This window comes from Hippocampus bargibanti, linkage group LG19 (genome assembly GCF_051943395.1).
Source record: "Hippocampus bargibanti isolate YZ-2025 linkage group LG19, ASM5194339v1, whole genome shotgun sequence".
NCBI lineage: Eukaryota > Metazoa > Chordata > Actinopteri > Syngnathiformes > Syngnathidae > Hippocampus > Hippocampus bargibanti.
The window spans coordinates 6,694,759-6,717,317 of NC_142752.1; the positions used below are offsets into that span (position 1 = coordinate 6,694,759).

The window sequence follows — 22,559 nt, forward strand, 5'->3', positions numbered from 1 at the left end:
ATGGGTCAGGAAAATAGCACCCTTCAGGAATCTGGTTCAAAGGCAATGTGTATTTGCTAGTCCCAATTATTTTGAATGACAGTGATGTCACCACAGCCCCGCTTTGTTCATAGAAGAAAGGATGCATATGTGGAACTGTCGCAGCTTGGAATTGAAGCGCATTTCCGTGGGACAGGAGATGTGAGACAATCTCTTTTCGACAATGGATGGTACAGCTTCGCATTTGCTTTCAACATTTAGCTTGTAGCAGACATGCATATTCCACCATGACGTCCCTGATCCACTTGTGAAAAGGACGCTTGGATCCTCTCCTGTTTCTTCGAGAACTGCTTCATACAACAAAGAAGGTGCAGAAAATGCTTAACATTGCTTGACTGTCTTTTTTGTTGTGTCACATTATTTGTTGTTTTGTTTTAATTCAAGATTAATTCAAGCACCACGAGAGTGGCTGCGTTTACAGCAGCTCGTGTATTTTGTTTTTCTACTTCTTCCTTTCCTTTCATAACGTTGCTGCTGTGAAATGTACATTTCTTCACTAATCCACTAAATGATAATCCAATCCAATCCAAACAATGATTCCCTGATCTCAAAATTTAAAACTACCAAAACTCAACTATTAAAAAAAAAATGTTGTTTTTGAGGACCGTGAGTAGTCAAAATCTAAATCACAACGGCATTTCTATTTCTCCGCCTTCCCATTCGTACAAAATTAATAATAATAATAATAAGAGTAATAAAATGAACCACGATGTGGTTAACGCTCAACAGTCCACATGCCGGCAAAAAAAGTCAAGTGGAAAGCAAACAGTCCCATGTTGGCGTGCTGAGGAGTGATGGATTTATGGATTAAGACTGACTTAGGCTGCACTGTCACATGTTGCTGTGATTGAAACTGGCAAGCCATCACAAACTGTTGTGATGCATTTGTTTACGCACCATCCACATTGGCCAAATCCTCCGTGACGAAAAAGGACCCAGATGACAACCCGCTGTGGCGCATTACGTCACCGTACGTTAGCCTTTTGCTCACAGGAAAGCTCTGGAATGGGCCATTTTTGCCCCCTCACTTTACGGAATGCAAAACTATTCACACCATGTGCTGAAGTTGCAAAGCAAACATACTAGGGTCAAGAAAAGGTTTGGCTCCCAATTTCAGTCCGGACCGATGCACTAAAATGTATGAAAGCAAAAGTAAAAATGTATTTTTTTTTCTCTTATTTTCATACAATATCTGCAATATCTGTTTTGACCATTTTAGGAGAATAATTTAATGAATAAAAAGAGGTTCCTGCTTCCAGTAAATTTACCTAACTCAGTCACTGCCAGACATGTGCAAAAGTGTGTCTACTCCTCCTGTTTTTGTCATTTTCACTCAAATTGTAGGACCCACAGAATATTGAGTTTTAGGACTACATAAACATCCAATGCAGCGTAACAAATCTTACTCTGTTCTTTCATCAGAAAAAAAGTTAATTCTTAAATTATATGGGTCTGGAGTAATAACGTGCAAGTGGAGGCGGCTGTGAAAAAGGCAAATGCTGCCCCCTCGTGGAAGGGAAAAAAAAACATTGCCAGCGGTCTGACCACCGCTTAATCAGCAAGCAAGAAAAAACAAAACCCAAACAAATTCGGGAATGGCGCTCCACGTCATATTTCGAATTCCCGAATAAATTCGGGAATAGCAGTGAATGAGTTAATGATCAACAAAAATACTCTTGGGAAAAAAACACTATATTTGTTTTTCATGAAAAAAGTCACAAGATCATCAAAATACATTCTGAGGATCTGATTACAATAGTCAAATTTTGACAGGCGCTTATAAATGAAATGTATTATTATTATTATTATTATTATTATTATTATTATTATTATTATTATTATTATGTGAGTACTGAAATGGCAATCATAAGTAACAATATGAAGACAAATATTTTAAGAGCACACAAAAATCAAGTCTTCACTGACAAGAAAAAGACGCAATAGCACAAGCAAACTACTTCCAATCATTAATAAAATCATCCTCAACTTACTCAAACCGACAGATTCCCACAAAACAGCACTCTGGATCGAGAAATCTCAGATGAAAAAGAAAGCATGTGACGGGAGTTGATATCCCGAAAACCAGCATGAGAATTTCCCTCACCATATATGTGACGAGACAAAGTTAAAATGACATTTCCTCCAAACGCATCCACTAAAATAAATACATGAATAAATAAATTCTCCGTGTCCTCCTCACCCGCGCACATACCTTGCAGAGTTTTTGGTAACGCGGCGAGGAGATTGCCATCCTTTGGAGTCTATGTAGGAAGACCACCACTTTCTCGAGAGAAGTCCTGACCATGGCCATCATTTTAAAACTGCCACAAGTCTGCAGCAGCCCGACACCGGTCCGCATGCTATTACTGCCCGAGCTCACTCATGGCGTCCCGCATCCGCCGTCTCTCTCGGATGCCTGCTGGAACTGAGCTGAGCCAATGCGCACGTGCCTGCTCACTCACTCACTCACTCCCTCGCACGCTCGCTCGCTTACTCACTCGCGTTGATGGAGCGAGGAGGGGCGGCAGGTAGCGCCTCCTTTGTGCACTGGCAACATCAATGGGGAAGGCGGTGGAGTAATAATACGCATGATTGTCAACACGCGCTCGAGGGAGAAGGAGGAGGAGTTATCGGGAGCTTCTAGGAAAGCCAAAGTCCACCATAGGGATTTCTGTCTGGCGCTGTCAGAGCACACCCCACGTGAAACGCAAAAGTCCCTTTTAAAAAATGTAATATATGAAAAAGGTCACTGCTATGAACAATACGAAGCACTGTCATAAATTACCATATTTTCCAGGGTACAAGGCGCACCCAAAAGCCTTTATTTTCTTAAAAGATGACTCTGCGCCTTATACGCAGGTGCGCCTTATATGTGAAATCATGTTGAGTCACCACAGGTCTCGCAACTGTCAGCAGCCATCAACTCCATTTCCCCTTGTAGAAGAAGTAGCGCGTAACCCCAGCTTCTGCTGTCGTACCTTATAATGTGGTGTACCTTATATTTGGCAAACGTTTATATAATTATATATTTGGAAAACTTTTTTCATTCATTGGGAGTGCGTCTTGTAGTCCGGTGTGCATTGTAAATGGCAAAAAGAAAATAAACCATCCATTGGGAGTGCGCCTTATACTCCGATATGCACTGGCAAATACGGCACAATCCAAAAATATGCACTCATATTTTTCTAAATAATCCCCCCCCCCCCAAAAAAAAGAACCACTAATAAAGATTTGGGAATGTGAGAGGAATACAAGGCTAACTCCCCACAGGATGAAATTTCAACATGCACGCTTATGACCACTGCGCTACTGTGCTACTCACAAATTTCAGTATTTTCCAGTGTATATAAGGCGCACCTTCAATGAATGAAATACATTTTCCAAAGTTTAATATATAAATATATAAATGTTTTCCAAATGTAAAGCACACCACATATTTTGAGAAAAATCAAGGCTTTTGGGTGCGCCTTATACACCGGAAAATACAGTACTAAGAAAAGTTATGATTATGAAATAATTGAAATCCTTCAAAATTGTACAGATGATGGCTTAAGAAACCTTCTCATCAATTATGAAAAAAGAAATTGTTAAGTGGGAAGAAGTTGTATACTGTGGAAAATGTCGCATATTGCTAGCAAATCTCAAAATATTACAATTTAGAAAAAAAAGCTATACATTCCGAAAAATGAATTGAAATTAAGCATTAAAGCTTGTAGATACTAAACCGTATATGAAGATATATGTCGTGAAGAATCATGCTATTGTATACTCAAGTTGTCATGATGAGGACAAAGGGGATACACGTCCACAAATGTTTACATTGTAACCATTTACATTGAGTGATGTCAAGACAAATATTTGATACTAACACAGGGCGCTCAAGTCATTATCACACACATGCGCACACACATGGCCAGTGGTTGGGGGATGATGCTAAGCTTTGGGGAAGAAGAGTGTTCGGAGAAGTTTTTTTTGTGCCACAGATTGTTAATATTGTTGATGGTATCAAGTGACTGTGAATATAATTGATGATTTTGTGAATTTCACCAAACCCCGCAGTCACAAAAGAAAAAGGTGAATCATTAAAAAAAGCATACTTTATGCTGATAATAACGTTTTCCTTAGCTCACAGTAGTTTCCGATTTCCCCAAATGACTTTTCACACTTGAATGCCATCCATCAATCTCAAGCGCAGCAGAGATAGAAACAGAAGCGACGTGGCTTTAATTAAGGCGATATGTCAGGGTGCCACAAGGGGTGCAGGGTAAGTCTTTGCATTTACACATGCGTTTGTAGGCATGGGTGTGATACAAATACGGGAGCGTTGGATGATTTCATAGAACTTTTTTCAGAGTGGAATGATTCAGAACAATAATTTGTTTTTTATTTTATTTTATGGTTAATCGGTTTTGCCAGACGGCATCAATTCAAGATGTGATTAATTGAGATATCTCAACATTTTGTCAGCTCATCATTTAGATGTCAAGCACTGCTTATTTTTAATGACATCCTCCTGGCTAATGACAAGGGTCTCGTCACGAGTCTCGTTTGGATGGCTCTGACTGGAGCTTTTGATGCGCTCAACAGTAATGCATTAGCACGTTCGCAGCGGAACTCAACACGTTTTCAGACGTTCCTCAACATCTCATTGAAACACAATTCGATTTAGCTCAGCACCAATGCGGGTCAACAATGAGATAATAGCGCAGACTCGTGGTACTGACATACAAACAAAAACATACCATATTTTCTGGTGTATAAGGCGCAGTGGAGTATAAGGCACAGGGTCATCTTTTAAAGAAAACAAAGGCTCTATACACCGGAAAGGCTCTATACACCGGAAAATACAATACATGCACGCACACGCTGTATCATTCCACAGATTCCTACCTCCAGCTGTCGTCTAAGTTCTTTGACGCGAACATTGTCCTGTGACAAGTCCTCCCTCTGGGAAGCGTCAGCCAGCACATTAACGGTGGTCTCGGCCTCCTGGAGCCATTTGAGGAAGGCTTCCAGCTCCCTGAGGGACACCTGAAGGCCTTTCAGTTCGCCGTCCAGCTGGCCGTGGCGCTCATTTGCCCTGCAACAAACAGAGAATAAATATATTGGCCTTCTCCTATAACAGCAGTGCAATGCGTTTAAAAAAAAAACTAATTCATTTTACAGCAACGTCAATTAATGAGTACATAGCAACTAGTGTGCGGCCTTGGATGGAATGATAAACAAGTCCACCACAGTGACTGACGCGCAGTGTTATTCATGTAGAATAAAACAAGCATTTGAAGAGCCTCCCACCGTAGAGATGTCCTGTAAAGTGTTTAACAGCTTGTTAAAATATATGAGGCCTGAAGATTAATACAAGCACATCCTTGTCATTATTCATGGATTAAGGCTTAAAAAAATAAAATGCTTTGCACCTGTTGTTGAGGTTATTCCAAGCGGCGTTATGCGCATCAGTGACTTCTTTCACGCGCCGGGTGTCGTCCGTGGAGTACTCGCGTAGAAGATGACCGGACAGCTCGTTGAAGGCCACCACCGCGGATTGGCCTCGACTCAACTCTAGCAAAAAAGCCTGCGTCGACATAAACATCAGGAAATATGATAGGTTGCTGACAGAGGCGGGATGCTGCTGCATTACATCCTTCTCTAAAAACAATAATAGGCAGTTCATTTTAATAACATTTGTGTTGCAGTTAGTCACCATTATGTGACCAAATAAAGGTACAGTGTGGCCTCGCTGCACTCAGTTGCCCTCTAGTGCACATCCCACGCATGTCAGAGGCTCTCACGAGACACAATTTGTCATCTCGCATGAAGATGACGGTTGATGTGGATTCGCTGATGCTATTACGCCTCCGCAGGATTCTGCAGAGAGGTGATTCATTTCCCATCTTGCACTTTTAATCACACTTTGAAATATGCTGGTAATTAAAGCTGCAAGGGGCAAATGAGAGCCCTCCCATCTCCCCACGCCTGTCTGGAAAATGTAATGTTTCACAACTTGCCGTCATCTATCGTTCTGGGATGCATGGTTTAAAGTTGGTAGTGGTTTCAGTGGCAGTTTGTTGATACAAATTATTGACTGCAACAAAAAGGCTAATATAAATCCTAAAATGACAACGTTTTAATCACAATAAAATTAATAATAAATTAATAATAAAAGTAATAATAAAATTAATAATAATAATAATTATTATTACTTTTATTATTATTAATAATATAAATGATACTAGTCATCATCATCATAAATGCTAATAATAATAATCATAATAATAATTAATAACGAATAATAATAATGAATAACGACTGCTACTACGACTAATACCAATAATATGACTACTACGACTAATAATAATCATAATAATAACAATTATTATGATTATTATTATAATTACTTTTATAATTACTACTACGACTAATACTACTACTACTACTACTACTACTACTACTACTACTACTACCACTAATAATAATAATAATAAACAACTACTAATAATACTTAACAATGACTACTAATACTAGTAATACTCATAATACTACTATGACGCCTACTACTAATAATAATTACTACTAATAAATACTACTAATAACAATAATAATAATTAACAACAACTACTACTAATAATAATACTTAATAACGACTACTAAAACTAATACTAATAATACTAATACTACTATGACGACAACGCCTATGATTACTACCCCTACCACTATTATTTATAATAATAATCATCATCATCATCATCATACTAATCATACTAATCATAATAATAATAATAATAATACAATGGAAGACTTGAGGTGAAGACTTGCGATGATTTTTTTGTTGGTCTATATTTCATTGACCATCACCTTGATGTCAGCCAGCTGAATGGTCAGAGGGTCTCTGGACTCGCGGGACTGTTGCATCATGTTGTGGAACCATCCTTCCTTGTGTCCAATCAGAGCCTGAACTTCCCGCCGCTGACTCTCCCACTGGTCGCTGTGTCCTATCATGTTGTCCAGTTGCTGGAGTCGCGCCACCACGCCGTGCTGCGTGTTGTCCCACTGGTTGCGCACTCTTTCCACTGGCGACATGTTGGGAATTATTTATTGTTTTAGAAAGAAACAAACAGAGAGGGTTATGCTAAATGAATAGCACACACGTTTCTCCGTGATGGACGTGCGCACATCCAGGTTGGACGTCTTGTTTTTGATGTTTTGGGCAAGGGTGAAAATATCTTCCAGCTGAGGGTGACGCTGCTCAAGGTCACTTTTGGTCACCTGGGAGGATGAAACAAACACACCATTTTTTAATATACATTTTTTAGGTTTGATAGTACTACAAGGGAATAGAAGTGCTGCTCACACCTGAAGACGCGCCATGGTGGTCCTGATCTCTTCGGTGTCGCCCACTGTGACGATGTTGGACTTGAGCATTTGTGTAATGAGGACCAGCCAGTCCGCCAGCTCGGTGGCTGTTTCATTGAGGTCGGTGGGAGCCACCAAGTCGGGCGTGTGTGGGGTTTGATGATACGGATCCTCGCTCGCCAGGCTGGCCATCTGGACAGCTGATGGCACTGAAGACACTGTGACTACAATGGAGCAAATTAGTAGCCGTGAGAACGTTTATATTTTCCGTTTTGCTAATTTCCGTTATCTTTCATGGAATGAGGATTTTGCCCTCGCCCCCCTGAAAAAAAACAAAATGGAATATAACCAATAATATTTCCCAGGTTTGACCGTAGTTTGACATATTGAATGAAAAATGTGCATGAATATTAAAAAGTGTTCGTTAACGTAAACGCCAAATGTTGATGAATAACACTCTGCAACGAGCGAAGCTCAACAGCTGATTTGTAATTTCAGCATGCATATTGCATTCTGGAAATAGAAGCATTCCTCTTCCTCTCGAGTACTTGTTCGATGTAAACGGTTGCGTTACTCATACGCTGCTGATGATTCATGGGAAAGGAGTGCAGATGTGTTGCGTAATGCCGGGGGTGTAATATTCATGAAAATGTACAACCTCAACAGTGGATAAATTAATATATAAAATAATGTCGAATGAACAGAGTCAGTAATAAATCCAACATAAAAGAATGACGTCTACTAAAATAATTGAACTGCCTGTAAATAAAATAAGTACAACTATAAAATACTTTTAGTGCCAGGGTTTTTGTCATTGTCACTCGAATTAAAGGACCTACAGAATAATGACGTAAACATCCAATGCAGCGTAAGAAACCTTAGATTCTCTTCTTTCATCAGAAAAAAAGAGTTAATTCCTACAGTATATGGGTTTGAAGTTATATGAGCTTGAAATGAGGGTGGCTGTCCAGAATATACAGTAAAGTCTCGTTATATCGATATCAGATATATCGATAGTCCCGGTTATATCGATACTATTTCTATGCACGCACGGAGAAAATTACATGCAAACAGGGTCGGATATATCGATAGTCCCGGTTATATCGATATTTTTTCGGACTCCCTTGAATATCGATATAACGAGACTTTACTGTAAAGCGATACATACATATTGGTTGATATAGCGCTTTGACAACAGCTGAAGCTGGAACAAAGGGCTAACATGGACAAAAGGCAAATGCTTCCCCCTTGTGGAACTGATAAAACATTGCCAGAGGTCTGTCTAGCGCTTTATCGGCATACTTTGCTGCTGTGAAATGTAAATTTCTCCACTGCGAGACTAATAAAGGCAAATCCAATCCAATCCAAGCATGGAAAAGCGAAACCCGAACAAAATCGGGAATGGCACTCTACGTCATATTTTCAATTCCCAAATAAATTCGTGAATGGCAGTGAATGAGTTAAATTAGCTATCCACATATTAATTCCATAAATCCATTTTGTCTTATGCGTTATATAAAATGTGAATATAAGTGACGTGACTGCCGTTTACCAAGTTGCTGGTGCTCTACAACACGAGTGTGGTGCAGCGTCCATGGGGAGACATGCGCCTGCAGAGACTCCCCCAGTCGGCCATCCAGAACCTTCCAATCGGCCGCCAGCTGCTCCACCTTGCTCTGTGTGCGTGCCGTGAAACATTGAGAGGGTGAGATGAGGAACGGCGCTTTAATAAAACAGCCAATTAAGATGCAATCAGTTCCAGGAGCGAAAAAACCTGCTGCAATATGGGGTAATTACACAGGATCGTGAATTTAGGCTTATTGAATAAATCACAACGAGGATGATGGAACCTTTTCATGAGGAGAAAGCTGTTGGCGTCTCTGTAGCTCAATAGAGTGGGCCAAAAGGTCCTCCAAGTCCTTCTTTCTGTCTCTCATGGAGACCTCCAATGCCTGAAAACAGTCAGACAGGGGTCATGTATTTTAAAAGGATGAATAAGGCACTCCATCACTATATCATCAATCACTCATCTCAAGCTAAAAAAAAATGCTGTTCTGACAAAGCAGCGAGGACTGCTTCAATGCCAGACTCAGCGAGGGGTGTCAAAATAAATAAATACTGTTTCTCTGAGTTGTCAATTTTCACTGAACCTATCACCCATGTTGAATTAAGATGACCATATATGGTACCTGCGCTTGGCCGGGACTCAGGCCTCGATTTGTGATTGTTTGATGCGTGATGACTATCCAGTCGGTGAGTCGGGTCATTTTGTCCCGGAAGTGGGCGTGACTCTTCAGGTTGGCCTCCACTTGCCCCACCTTGTCTAACAGCTCGTGGGTTACCTGCAGGTGAGGATACAAATGAGGAGTAGTTCAAGGAAGAATACTATTTGTCATCGCTAAAGCAGTAGGGGACCATCAAGAGCTGCAAAGCCTTCTCCGCTGACCCATGTCTGAATCACAGAGAGATCTTAATTATATGTTGTCCATGAATCCGTATTAAATAATTCAAAATAGTCTTTCAGATTCCTTTCATTACTTTTCCCCTGTTGCGCTGCTTCCAGGTGTGTGTTTTCGCATTTAAGCACTTAATCAATCACATTTCAGCCATCATTTGTTACCGGGGTCAGAAATCTACGTGGACGCCTTCACAATGGGTTCTGCGGGCCCTGTCGCATCAAACTGTTGCTCTAACCAATTAGATTTCGAGTTGGCAACCCAAAAGGGGTCACATAAACGTCACTAGCCAATACGTTTGCTAAAACTGCTCTGATACCAAGCCACTAGTGATAAGAACATACTGGCCAGAGGTAGCACAGCAGTAGCGACCTGCATGATAATAATAAATAATAATACATTTGATTTATAAGTGCCTTTGAAAACTCTCAAGGACACTTTGCAAATATATTGTGTTAATTTAATTGTGGTTTTGTCAACCCACAATGGCCATATGAAAAGAAATGGATTTGATTGCAGATTTACTGTTAAAGCCATTTTCAAGACTTAAGAAAAGTTAAGAAAGGTCAGTCAGTTATTTCCTTGCTAATGGTACCCCCTAGTGGACTTGCAGTAAATCAAACCATTTTTTCATTCTGGATTGATTCAGACATAGCACGACTGAAGGCCTAGTGCGCTTAAAGGGAATCCGCATCAAAAAAACACCTTATTGGATGCTGGCATAATAAAATGGACACCACTTGTCTCATCCCACCTTGCTCCAGTTGAGGTTGATGGCTCTCAGGTTACCCACATGGTGGTCTCTGGTCTGCGGGCTTACAGCAGGACTGGCTAAGATCTGCGGTGCATGTTTATTGAGCCAGACCAGGTGTTCATTCTGCGTATCCATCTCCAGTGCTAAAGCCTGAGGGTGAAACACTCCAGTCGTTTATGTCATTAAGTGCTATTGATCGAGAAAGTTAATCACGTTGGCCTCGTGGATCAAATGGCAAAGGTAAAACTTGGGCTGAAACGCTTGTCGGTTAGAAGAAAAAAAAAAGTAGCTTTTTGCTCTGGTAAACACTCTGCCTTAATTAGTTGACCGTGTAGCCTCACGTATCAGTCCAATTTGTGGCTCCTCAGGGTGAAAGACGGGTTTATCCGTTATAACAAGAAATATTTTACGACAGGGTGACCCAAAAAGATGTGTACCCATGAAAATTTCAATTGTGGCTTTGATTCAAAAGCTATTTATTTCAAATTCCAACGAACCACACATTATTCAGTTTATGGAAGACCATTCACCAGAGTTTCAGTTATTTCTGGCATTTTTTAGTCAATTTATGGCTTTCCACCATTTCATTGCTAGCAAACCTGTACTCGTCTGACAACGTTTTCAATCACTTTTACACACTTCTCTTTCGGGAGGGTGACCCGAAAAGATGAGTCCCACTGAGTCCCTCACTGCAGCAATGTTTTCTCCCGAAAGAGGAGTGAGTAAATGTAAATTTCATGGGTACGCATCTTTTTGGGTCACCCTGTATTTACTCAAGATGTGACACACACTTGCACGACAAATAACGCAACACAGAGCCATTTTAACTTTTTTTTAAAAAAACAATCCTGTACATTTGATAAAATATGGTTAATGCCTACTTTGAGTTCTTTGAGATTCTGGTCGGTAGACGAGATGGGAAGAGTGACGAAAACATTCTCGGCCTTTTGCAACCATGAAGCCAAATCCTCGCTTCGCCTCACCAGGTCTCCCAGGGCAACATCGCCTGCAGCTAACCTGAAAAGACACATTATTTAACCAGATTGGGATCTCGAATTCCCTTCAAGTTGCAGACTTAATCCCAAAATTTACATTGAAATTACCATCGGCGACTAATTGACTACTCCCGATAAGAAAACAAAGAAGATAGGCAGGAAGTGCTGACCATGATCCTGTACTACTAATTGTAATCCAGTTACCAAAATAAGGGTGGTACAAGCACTGTATATATCAATATTAGCGCTCATGTCCGTGTCAATAAATACCTGGACTGTCGGTCCACGACCTGCCGCTTTACAGCCCTCCATCGCTGACTCATGACGCGGAGCTTCTTTTCCAGCAAAGGGCCATCAGGGGAGGACAGCTGGCTGATGATGCGCTCTCCAGTGCGGGTGAGACCGGCGATGACAGCCTGGTGGTTGGCAAGTCCTTCCTCTAATTCCTAGAGGAAGACATCCCAAATTAATTCCTCGAAATCGAGAGGGCTTACAAATCAAATCCACCTCCCTGTAAAATGAAAAATATGTGTGCGAACACACCCACCACTCTCTACTGACCTCTTGGTGTCGCCGTGCTAGCTCCATGTCCGAATGTCCCTCGGGACCAATGCTGTCGGACAGCAATCTTTCCGTGTCGGTCAGCCACTGGCTAAGGTCATTCATGTCGCAGTGGAAGTGCCTCCATTCCTCGATGGCGCGGTCAAAGGTCCTGTACAAAATACGTGTATTTATAAATGTAGATTTACATTTGGGGAAAACAATTTGCAAGTATAAATTGGAGAGAAAATATTGTGCATATTACACACATGTCGAGAGAACATTTTAACTCATTCGCTACCATCCCCGAATTGATTCAGGAATTGAAAATATGAAATATGACATGGAGCGGCATTCAAAATTTTTTTTGCATTTTGGTTTTTCTTGCGCGGGTGTCGATAAAGCGCTGCAAAGACCTCTGGCAATGTTTTTCCCTTCCATGAGTGGGCAGCATTTCTCTATTTTCCATGTTAGCGCTTTGTTCCAGCTTCAGATGTTGTTAAACCGCAATATAAACCAATTTGTATGTATCGCATTGTATTTTGGATAGCCGTCCTCATTTCAAGCTCATATAACTCCAGACCCATATAATTTAGGAATTAACTAGTCTAAGGTTTCTTACGCTGCATTGTATGTTTATGTAGTCCTAAAACTCAATATTCTGGGGGTCTTGGAATATGAGTGTAAATGACAAAACCCCTGGCGCTGCAGAGGACACATTTTTGCACAACGTCTGGCAGTGAATGAGTTAAATACACTTAAAATTAAGAAACTGTCGCTACACTCCCATCATAGTGAAGAAGAGAAATATTGACATATTTTAAAGTAGAAAAACGCAGCGCTCACCCTTTACGCTGGTTGCACATGCGGTTGAGGCGGTCCCACTCGGCGTTGAGTTGCGTGAGCGAATCTTCAATCTGGGAGACCTCAGCGGGTGATGCGTTTTGGATGACGTCTGGGTGACGCTTGCGGATTTCGGCCACACGTTCGCCCATACGATCCAGATTTTCATTAATGGTCTGAAGGAAGAAAAATGTATTATTATTATTATAAGTGAAATGTGCTCCGTCGGCTCCGTTCTATATTACAAGTCCATAGGAGTAACGCATCACAAAAATTTCAATTCACAACAACTCGGACTGACCTTGAGTGTGTCCTCCTGGATGGAGATGTCATCGTAAAGCCCCCCGCTGAGCTCGGAAGAATTGAGCAGTAGCTCGTTGTCTGCCATGGCCAACAGCACTTTGTTGATGTCCAGCATGAAGCCGGAAGGGCTCCGCGAAGAAACGCGGGTGTGGTCCACCATCAACTGGGCCTCCTGCAATACACACACACAAATAAATAACACCCTGTACATAATTTTAATGCCATCACTGTAGTTAAGTCCCTATATCACCATTTTAGCCAGAATAATTTTTTTCTTTTATTCTTTTTCTGTAAAAAAAACTATAAGTAAAAGACCATAAGAATATACCATGAAATAAGTGTGGACTCATTTAAAGTAGAAGAAAAAGTTCTGTGGGTGTGCTTTTGTGAGGACGACACATAAACATGACTTGGTGGGGTTTCATATTCATGATCTCACTCTTAGAATCAATCGCTCTTCACTATAAAGTGCCCTTTTTTTGTGCGTTAATCTGTTTTCTATTAATCATAAATGGATATTTATTATCCTCTACAAAGACCAACTAATAATAATAATACAATAATACATTTTAAGCACCTTTCAAAGCTCTCAAGGACACTTTACAGTCACAGACAAGCATAGGTACTATAATAAATAAAATACAATCACAAATAGAATGCAATAAATAAAATGCAATTATAAATAGAAAGAAGAGAGAGCTACACAGAAAATGCAATTTTAAATAGGTGGGTTTTGAGATGGGACTTGAAGGTGCCGTACTGATCCTATGTCAGTTTTTTACTGCTGCAGGTGAGGTCAGCACAATGGCCATTTAATTGATACCCTGTGATAAATTATTTATTGTATTTTATTACATCACGGTGTCTACGTCCCCAAACTTGCATTGGTTATTATTTCATTAAAAAAACAGCAGCAAGTGGGTCACATTGAAGTTGAAAAAAAAGAAGAAAGTAACCTGGGGTGGCATGTCTCTTATCTGCTGCGTAATCATATGGGAAGACGAATCGACAACGAGCTGCCTGCTTCTTAGTACCCTGAGCTCCTAAAAAAAAATAAAAAAAAATAAAGAGAGACATGAATTTAACAGCAGTTCACAGAGAATAACATCTGCAAAAAAAGTCTGTGTCGAACCTTGTGTGAAGCGTACTGGTTCTGGAGTCGGAGCAACAAGATCCTCAGTTCCTCCCTTTGGACCTCATCTGATGTTTGCCGAAGCAGATCTTCTCCTCGTCTAAGCAGGTTTTCGACAATGGCTTTTTCCTCCTCCAGCTGGACGCCGGAAAAGCCAGGAGAGGAGGGGAAAAAAGGTGAAATCAGTACCTCGAGAGAGTGAAAGAGAACAGACTTTCCCATCCGAGGGACTATCAAGCTTCCTGACTGGGACATTGACCTCACTTTTGATTGGCGGGTTAGCATGATTGCCGTCGTAAAACGAGATAAGCAACGCTTTGTTTCGGCTTTGGCCTTGAAAAAAAAACATGAAAATTCTTCAATGCAGCGCTACCTTGTCATCGTCTGGAATGTTAGCAGAGTCCTGCTCCAGAGTCCTGAGTGTGTCCTGCAACTCGGCTTGGAATTCCAGGATCTCGCTAGGGAGCAGAGCTTCAGTCTGAGTTTCCACCGAGGTCTCCAGGTTGTGAAGTATGTGCTATAGAAAAGGTGAAATCTGAGGATGGCTTTTGATTTTCAAATGCAAATAATAAAATCTAATTGTCAATTCTGCTGGCTAATGTAACTTCAACTAAAATACAAGTGAGATGAGAGGTCCAAGATGGCGCCCGAGTATGCAGCCGTCAGCAAGTGCTCACACGAGCTTTGCTTTTTTTGTTGTTTTCGTGGTTTTTTTTGTCACTTTGAGTTCTTGTGCGTCATGTGGAACAAATATGGATTGTTTTTCAGCATTTTTGGCCACGACATTCATCAAGGAGGAGAGTCTGTTGATCGGTTGCGCCTTGTCGCCAACACAGTTTTTGACATCGCTTGACAGCTTTGGGGCCATTGTGCTTTATTGCGCCTCTAATGGGCAGCATTTTCACAGCCCCGGTTTGTTCAGCAAAAAGATCGAACCGCCGATGCGTATGTGGAACTGCCGCGGCTTGGAATTGAAGCGGATTTACGTGGGACAGGAGATGTTAGTCTCTTTTCGTCAATGGATGCTACAGCGTCGTGTTTCCTTTCAACATTTAGCTGGTAGCAGACGCGTATATTCCACCATGACGTCCCAGATCCACTGGTGAAAAGGATACTTTGATCATCTCCTCTTTCATATAGATCTGCTTCGTACAACAAAGTGCTTAAGATTGAATGAATGTGTCTTTTGATCGATGAAAAGGTTTCTTTAGCCGTCATCTGTACTTCTTTGAAACTTTCAAACAGAAAAGATTTCTTCAGCCGTCACTTGTACTTCTTTGAAAGTTTCAAAGAAGTACAGATGACGGCTGAAGAAACCTTTTCATTGATGGACCACTCCTGTACGACTGAGAGCTTACACAGACGTATGTGTCTTTTGAATTGTGTCACATTATGTATTATTTCGTTTTGACTTCAAGATGGTACCGCCAGAGTGGCTGCCTTTACAGCAGCTCCTGCATGTTGCTTTTCTACTTCTTCCTTTCCTCTGTCTTTCATCACTTTGCAGATGTGATATGTAAATTCCTCCACTGCAGGGCTAATAAAGGCTAATCCAATCAAATGTTTCTTACACCAATTTGAGTTTATTTATATAACGTCGTGTAGAGTGTGTAATAATTGAACCTGCTGCAGTGCTTCCTGATTTATGTCCACACCTCCCGACTGCAAACTGGCCATCATCTGCCCAAGAACAAACATTTTTAATATCCTAATTAAAATTCACTTCATGTGGTATGATGTGAACATGATCTTGATTTTTTTTACCTGAGCAGTTTTGATGTGCTGCGAGACTTTGTCAAAGTTGCAGTTGAGCTCGGACAGTTTGGTTTCCACCACGTCTCGGCAGGCGGTTCCCCGGCTGGTCATCAGGATGACAGCCTGGTCCCTCACATTGTCCACGCGCATCCCAACGTCCTCTAACTCTTCCAGCATGTTCTGATGACAGAGGACGCAATGGTTAAACACTAAGATATTGGAGTTCTTCGCACGCGGTCCCGTGTCGCGTCATCGTTTTTTTAAGTGACTGTATCACCTTGACCACTTTCTCCCGCTCGGCTGACTCGAGCCGTTCTGCCTCGTCTAAGTGAATCTGAGTCTGGTAGAGCCACGTGCTGATGTGAGCCAGGTTTTCGTCAAATATTTCCACTTCGCTCTGGTGGCTCTGTATTAACAGAAAAGCTTGATGAAGCAGCATGAGCCTCAAATAATTGTATTTTTTTTAAATACTGTTGAATTTACCAACACAGCACTGAGCCAGTCCTCAATCCACGTGTGGACTTGGTTCCAGGACTCGTTCAGGGTGCAGAGCTTGTCTTCCAGCTGTGTCTCGCTGCCATCCACCAGCGTCTGCAACCCGCTGCTGGTTTCCATCAAACTGGTCAGCTCCTGCTGGCGGCGTTCGGACTCCTTCAAAAGGCCCTGGTGATGACACAAAGAGCGGTATTTTATTTTATGATTGTTATAAAAAGCTATACCTGTATCTGTATTTTGAGAGATAAGAGAAGTGGTAAAGGAGGGAACAAGTTCTCCTGAGCGTCCAACTGGCTTAGGGTGGACCCTACTGGCCAAGTGTAGACAGACTAGGCTGTAGAGACCCATTAAATTAATGACCTTTATATTTATTATATGATGCTCTATATTGACTACAAATTCTCAAAAAAAAGAATTATAATGCACTGAGAAATAAATAAAAAAATGTCAGGGTATGTCCTCACATTGGCCCAGCCAATCTCAGCATCGATGTCGCCCGGCATGTCACCGCTGTTAATCTTCGCCTGGAGTGCAACTTCGCTGGTGGTCAGCCACTCCTGTAAAGCGGCGCTTTCCTTGTGGAACTTCTGCGACAGAGACAAGGCTTTTTCCAAGTTTTGCTTTCCTTCTGTTACCTACAAGAAAGAAAAAAAATACACATAAGAGCGCAGGTATTTACAGTTTCAAATCAAGTGCAATATTTTGAGTTGCCTTCCATTAGCGTAGTGGCAGTGGTTTGAAGGTTGATGATGACCGTAAACATCTACGCTGATATCTCTAGCCTATATTTTGCCTTATGTTAACTTATTCACTGCCATTCGCGAATTTATTGGGGAATTGAAAATATGACGTAGAGCGCCATTCGATCATAATCCCTTCCAGAAACCTGTTTGAAAACTGATTTGTCCTAAAATCGAATCAGCACTTCCCATTATAATCAATGTTTTTTTTTTGTATTCGTTCCAAGTTTCGAAAACAACTTTTTTAATTAACCTTGCTGTAAAACCTTTAACTGTTTCACAGCATAAACTGTACACATACGTAATAAAAGAACAAGTCATGTGTAAAATACTATAAAAAACAAACTGTAATATGTTTTATGGCCTATGGAAATGTTTTTTTTTCTTTTCGACAAGGGGACAACATTTCCCTTTTTTACCATGCTAGTGCCTTGTTCCGGCTTCAGCAGTTGTTAAAGCGCTATATAAACCAGTATGTATTTATTGCATTGTATTTTGTATATCTGCCCCCATTTCAAGATCAGATAACTCCAGAATCTGGATTCCAGACCCGCAAAATTTAGGAATTAACTCTTTTTTTTATGAACGAAGAGAGTCTCAGATTTCTGATGCTGCATTGAATGTTTATGTAGTCCTAAAACATAATTCTCCTGGAATTCAATGACAAAAACCCTGGCACTGGAATTGACATATTTTTGCCCATGTCTGGCAATGAATGAGTTAATATTAAAATATATTTGAATTAAACATAACTGATGTCTTTATGTTGTGGATTTTCACCTCGAGGGGTTTATATGAACACAAGGGGTTCACTGTACCTGTGCCCCCAGGTCATTGTAAAGCAGTTTGAGAGCGGTCAGCTGCTCATCCATGGCGTTGGGGTTTTCCGTCTGCTGTTTCTGCACAATCTGACGACCCGTTTTGATCACCGTCTCCACCTCCAGTTTGACCTCACTCAGCAATTTGTACAATTTCTGTAAAATGGCGAGAAAGTGAAATCAACCTACACAATAAAACTATGGTACCTATACATAGGGGTGAAATATTTCAGAGTCACGCTTTACAAAAAGTAACAGGAATTCCTGTCTCACCATGCAGCCGTTGAGATGGGACTGGATCTTCTCTGGCTCCAAATCCCTGACATCCAGAACGTGCAGCTCGACCTGAGCTCCGTCAAGAACCTTCTTGCAGTCCAACATGCGCTGCTCAAAGTTAGCAGGCTTTTGGAACAACTGGTACTTTGTGGATATTTCCCGTAATTTTCTCTGCGTTCGGGAATCAACGTGAGGCATTTCAAAATATAATGTGACAAATACTTGTGGACTCTGTTACCTGAAGCTGATCCAGCATCGTGCCACTTTTGGCAGCTTTGCCATCCGTGATGGGTGGCGGTAAGTTGGCCACGTTCTTCCTGCGCATCTCCTCCACCGTCACTTCATGGGTCGCAATCTCAGCACCAATGTTCTAGGGGGAAAAAAATAGTCAAATTCAAACTATTCCATCTTTATCAAAGAAGTTCAAGATGGCGCCCGAGTAGGCAGCCGTCAGCAAGTGTTCTGACGAGCCTTGCTTTTTTTTGTTATTTTTGGAGCCCGCGATGAGAAGAAAGGAGCAGAGCACCGATGTGTATGGAAATGTCGTGGCTTGGAATTGAAGCAGATTTACGTGGAGGACTCTTTGATCCTCTCCTCTTTCATCTCTAACTGCTTCATACACAAAGAGGGTGCGGAAAGTGCTTAAGATTGAATGACTCTCTGTGTCTTGTGATTTGTCACATTATTTAGTAATTTGTTGTTTTGACTTTGATGGCGCCGCGAGAGTGGCTGCCTTTACAGCTGGTCCTGTATGTTGTTTTTCTACTTCTTCCTTTCCTTTCCTCTTACTTCCATCACTTTGCTGCTGTGAAATGTAAATGTCTCCACTGTGAGACTAACAAAGGCTAATCCAATCCAATCTTTAACTTCCACATTATTCTACAATGTAACAATTAATTGAACTCCATTTTTGCTCATTCTTCAAATATCGCACATTTTCAATGTGCTGATAAACATCAGACGCACGCACGGCGTACCTGAGCCTCGTGCGGAAGTTGGAAGGCGTCGATGCGGTCTGTCAGGTAGGAGGTGAGCGTGCGATCAAGTTCCGAAAGAGACTCCTGGAGGGTTTGTAGTGCCTCATCGTTCTCCCTCAGCGTGGCGAGTTGCTTCTCTAGACCAGTCTTTTTATTGACAGCCTGAAAATATATATATTGCATTTAAATATCAGGTCATCCATGGGTTACATTTTGATTCTGTTTGCCCTCATGAGGTTCTAATTTAGCATTGTGCCTTTAAAGTACGGTATAAGCTAAAAAAACAAACTCACCTGTTGGTTGAGTTGCTCATAGCGGGAATTGAACGCCTCAAGTTTCTCGCCGATGAGCTCATCCAGGATGCCACCATCGATCAGTGTTTGACCGAGCTCTTGGATTTGTGTCCGGTTGTCCGCCGGATGTCGGAGCACGTCCTCCAAGCTCTGGCAAGTGATTAGACGGGTAAAGACAAGAGAGTGAGTGAAAAGGTGAGCGATTCAATAAAATCTCTTTATCTTTCTTTATCTTTGGGTCGACTGTTTTGTGTGTATCCACACAGACATTTTGAGTTATATCAGAGATTATTTTGTGACCACTAAATCTCCATCTCAGCCATAAGACAAAATTGAGGGAAACGGACGACAGATGTTTGTACTTCAAGTGTTTCATGAACCACCTCAGTTCTCTCTGGTAAACTTTCCGTGACTTGGACTTTCTCCTCCAAGGTATTAAGCCAAGTTTGCTCAATCTCCAGGAATTGCAGCAGCTCCATCCAGCACGACCACACCTCCTGCATTCCACGTCACATTATACGCATCATTTACTTCCGTGATTCCCAACCGGAATGTGTGTTTACCTCCAAGGTGTGGCACTTGCTCTTGAGGCGATCACAGAGCTTTTGGTAGTTCCCAAGAACGCCTTCCAGTTGAGCTGTCAGATCCTGCCCACCACTTCCTCCTACGACTCCAATACCAACAAGGGGTGCTGTTTTGGGTACTAAAATGTTGATACTGTCCTTCAGGATCTTCACTTTCACTTCCTTCTGTAGCACGTCCTCTTTCGCCCTCTGAATTGAAAGTTACAGTACGTTGGGGGGGGGGGGGGGTTCATTTTTTTTTTCTACCGAACGCGGAAGCGCCTTATAAATATGCAAAAAATATGTCACCTTCATTTCATCCAACGCCTTCTCGAGCTCCTCTGGACTCTTATACTCAAAATCCCTCATTAAGAACTCCTCATCCACTTGAGCTATCCACTCCTGCATCTCCGCCAAGTCTTTCTTCAGGTTCACTTGCTTCTCCTGACTTTCTAATAAACGGTCCTGCTGGCTCACCAACTGCAAAACAGATGTAAGTTGATGTTAAAAAAAATTCAAAATGTCAGCAACTCAGCCAATTTATGGCCTGGCTAAAAGTAAAGAAAATCTACCTGTTTTGAAAGCAATTCCATTCGACTTCTGAACTCTCCCACCGTATGCTGCCCCCACTTGGCCAACCCCGGCATGGCAGACTCCTGCACGGCGCTGATGTTCTCATCCATCTGCTTCAACGCACTCTGCACTGACTCCATCTCGTTCAAATAATCCTGCAATGAGGTTTACTTTCGATCGACGCCATCAGCTATGTTTTATTTAACCGTTTGCATATCCGTGGCGTGACATTTGTCGCATGCATACTGTGTTCCTGACATTGTGTCAGCACCACGATTGCATTCTTCTGACCTTGCAGTGACTCAATTCTTCATGTACGCTATGCTTGTCAGTCGACGTTGTCGCATCTCGGGACAAAAGCTCCTGAACCGCCTCCAACCAGCGTTCAGCCTCCGCCATCCGCACCTGAAGACAATATTAAGATACAATATTACATAGATAATAATATACAATTACACAATATATATTATATATTATTTTCTTTATATATTATATATATAATATTATACAATATACAATATTAGGACAACACTTTTTTAATCAAGCAATTTTTAAAAGCCTTTTGTAATCCACAGGAAAGTTTGAATAAAATGCCTGCAGCAAAATACCACCATGCTCTAGTACAGGGGTGTCAAAGTCATTTTTTGCTGCAGGCCACATTGTAGTTATGGTTTCCTCTCGAGGGCCGATATGAATTTGAGGAACCTATTAGAATATTTAAATCCCTTCAAATATTACATATAGAGCACACAGCAAATTAATGAATAACTTGTTTTCAAATCTGAAGTCAAGAATAATGACTTTTATTTTGGTTGACATCCAAAAATATGAAATTTTGGCTCAGATTTTAGCAATCATCATGGAATTTAACAAGTTTGATTTGGTTTTGTGGGCCGAAAAAAATGATGTGGCGGGCCGGATTTGGCCCGCGGGCCATGACTTTGACACCTGTGCTCTAGTAGAAGCTATAATAATCAAAGTAATACTCGTTGTTCTTCAGAGAAGATAAATAATATGCCTGTGTACCGTTAACTCGACCTCAATGCAATAAACGGGGGTTCATTTAAAAAAATAAAATGATGTGCTTGTCTACCTGATTATCCTTCATGCAGCCCAGGATGCACTTCAGTGTCGCCAATTCCTCCAGGGCCTTGGTGGACAGCTGAGTCCACCGTTGCTGTTCAGTGGGATGGGAGGCTTTCTGCATTTGTTCAATATCCAGACACAAACCCTAAAAGAGAAAAAAAGTTTCAATAATTAACTTAACTTCGGTTTTCGACCATAATCCGTTCCAGAAAACTGATTTGATTTGAAAATCGAATCAGCACTTCCCATTATAAATAAGTTTTTTTGTTCCAAGTTTCGAAAAAATAAATAAATAAATGCACGTTGTAACTATTTTATAGCACAAACTGTACACATGCGTAATAAAAGAGCAAGTCATTTTTAAAATACTATAAAAAACTAAGGTTTTATGGCTTCTGGCAATGTTTTTCCTTTCCACAAGGGGCAGCATTTCCATTTTTTCCATATTAGTGCTTTGTTCCAGCTTCAGTTGTTAAAGCGCTATATAAACCAATATGTATGTATTGCCTTGTATTTTGGACAGTTGCTCACATTTCAAATTCAAATAACTCCAGACCCATATAATTTAGGA

General features: G+C 41.2%; 1 protein-coding gene across 3 annotated transcripts in view; it reads right to left on the reverse strand.

Annotated features, from left to right (window-relative positions):
• The window catches only part of utrn (utrophin), a 95,226-nt gene that overhangs the window by 51,253 nt on the left and 21,414 nt on the right, over positions 1-22,559 (reverse strand). For all 3 annotated transcript variants that reach the window (XM_089021382.1, XM_089021381.1, XM_089021380.1), the window contains exons 23-55: positions 21,996-22,133; positions 21,194-21,307; positions 20,902-21,057; positions 20,639-20,809; positions 20,330-20,539; positions 20,129-20,263; positions 19,767-19,916; positions 19,474-19,635; positions 18,735-18,866; positions 18,494-18,667; positions 18,221-18,376; positions 17,127-17,297; positions 16,651-16,830; positions 16,445-16,573; positions 16,177-16,347; positions 16,036-16,092; positions 14,786-14,929; positions 14,413-14,550; positions 14,237-14,323; positions 13,279-13,452; positions 12,981-13,153; positions 12,156-12,306; positions 11,865-12,040; positions 11,481-11,616; positions 10,600-10,749; positions 9,579-9,731; positions 9,240-9,341; positions 8,942-9,065; positions 7,390-7,613; positions 7,185-7,302; positions 6,892-7,106; positions 5,457-5,611; positions 4,930-5,119 (exon numbers count right to left, since the gene is read on the reverse strand). In XM_089021382.1, coding sequence (XP_088877508.1) covers positions 4,930-5,119; positions 5,457-5,611; positions 6,892-7,106; positions 7,185-7,302; positions 7,390-7,613; positions 8,942-9,065; positions 9,240-9,341; positions 9,579-9,731; positions 10,600-10,749; positions 11,481-11,616; positions 11,865-12,040; positions 12,156-12,306; positions 12,981-13,153; positions 13,279-13,452; positions 14,237-14,323; positions 14,413-14,550; positions 14,786-14,929; positions 16,036-16,092; positions 16,177-16,347; positions 16,445-16,573; positions 16,651-16,830; positions 17,127-17,297; positions 18,221-18,376; positions 18,494-18,667; positions 18,735-18,866; positions 19,474-19,635; positions 19,767-19,916; positions 20,129-20,263; positions 20,330-20,539; positions 20,639-20,809; positions 20,902-21,057; positions 21,194-21,307; positions 21,996-22,133 — 5,016 coding nt within the window. The remainder of the gene's footprint in view (positions 1-4,929; positions 5,120-5,456; positions 5,612-6,891; positions 7,107-7,184; positions 7,303-7,389; positions 7,614-8,941; positions 9,066-9,239; positions 9,342-9,578; positions 9,732-10,599; positions 10,750-11,480; positions 11,617-11,864; positions 12,041-12,155; positions 12,307-12,980; positions 13,154-13,278; positions 13,453-14,236; positions 14,324-14,412; positions 14,551-14,785; positions 14,930-16,035; positions 16,093-16,176; positions 16,348-16,444; positions 16,574-16,650; positions 16,831-17,126; positions 17,298-18,220; positions 18,377-18,493; positions 18,668-18,734; positions 18,867-19,473; positions 19,636-19,766; positions 19,917-20,128; positions 20,264-20,329; positions 20,540-20,638; positions 20,810-20,901; positions 21,058-21,193; positions 21,308-21,995; positions 22,134-22,559) is intronic.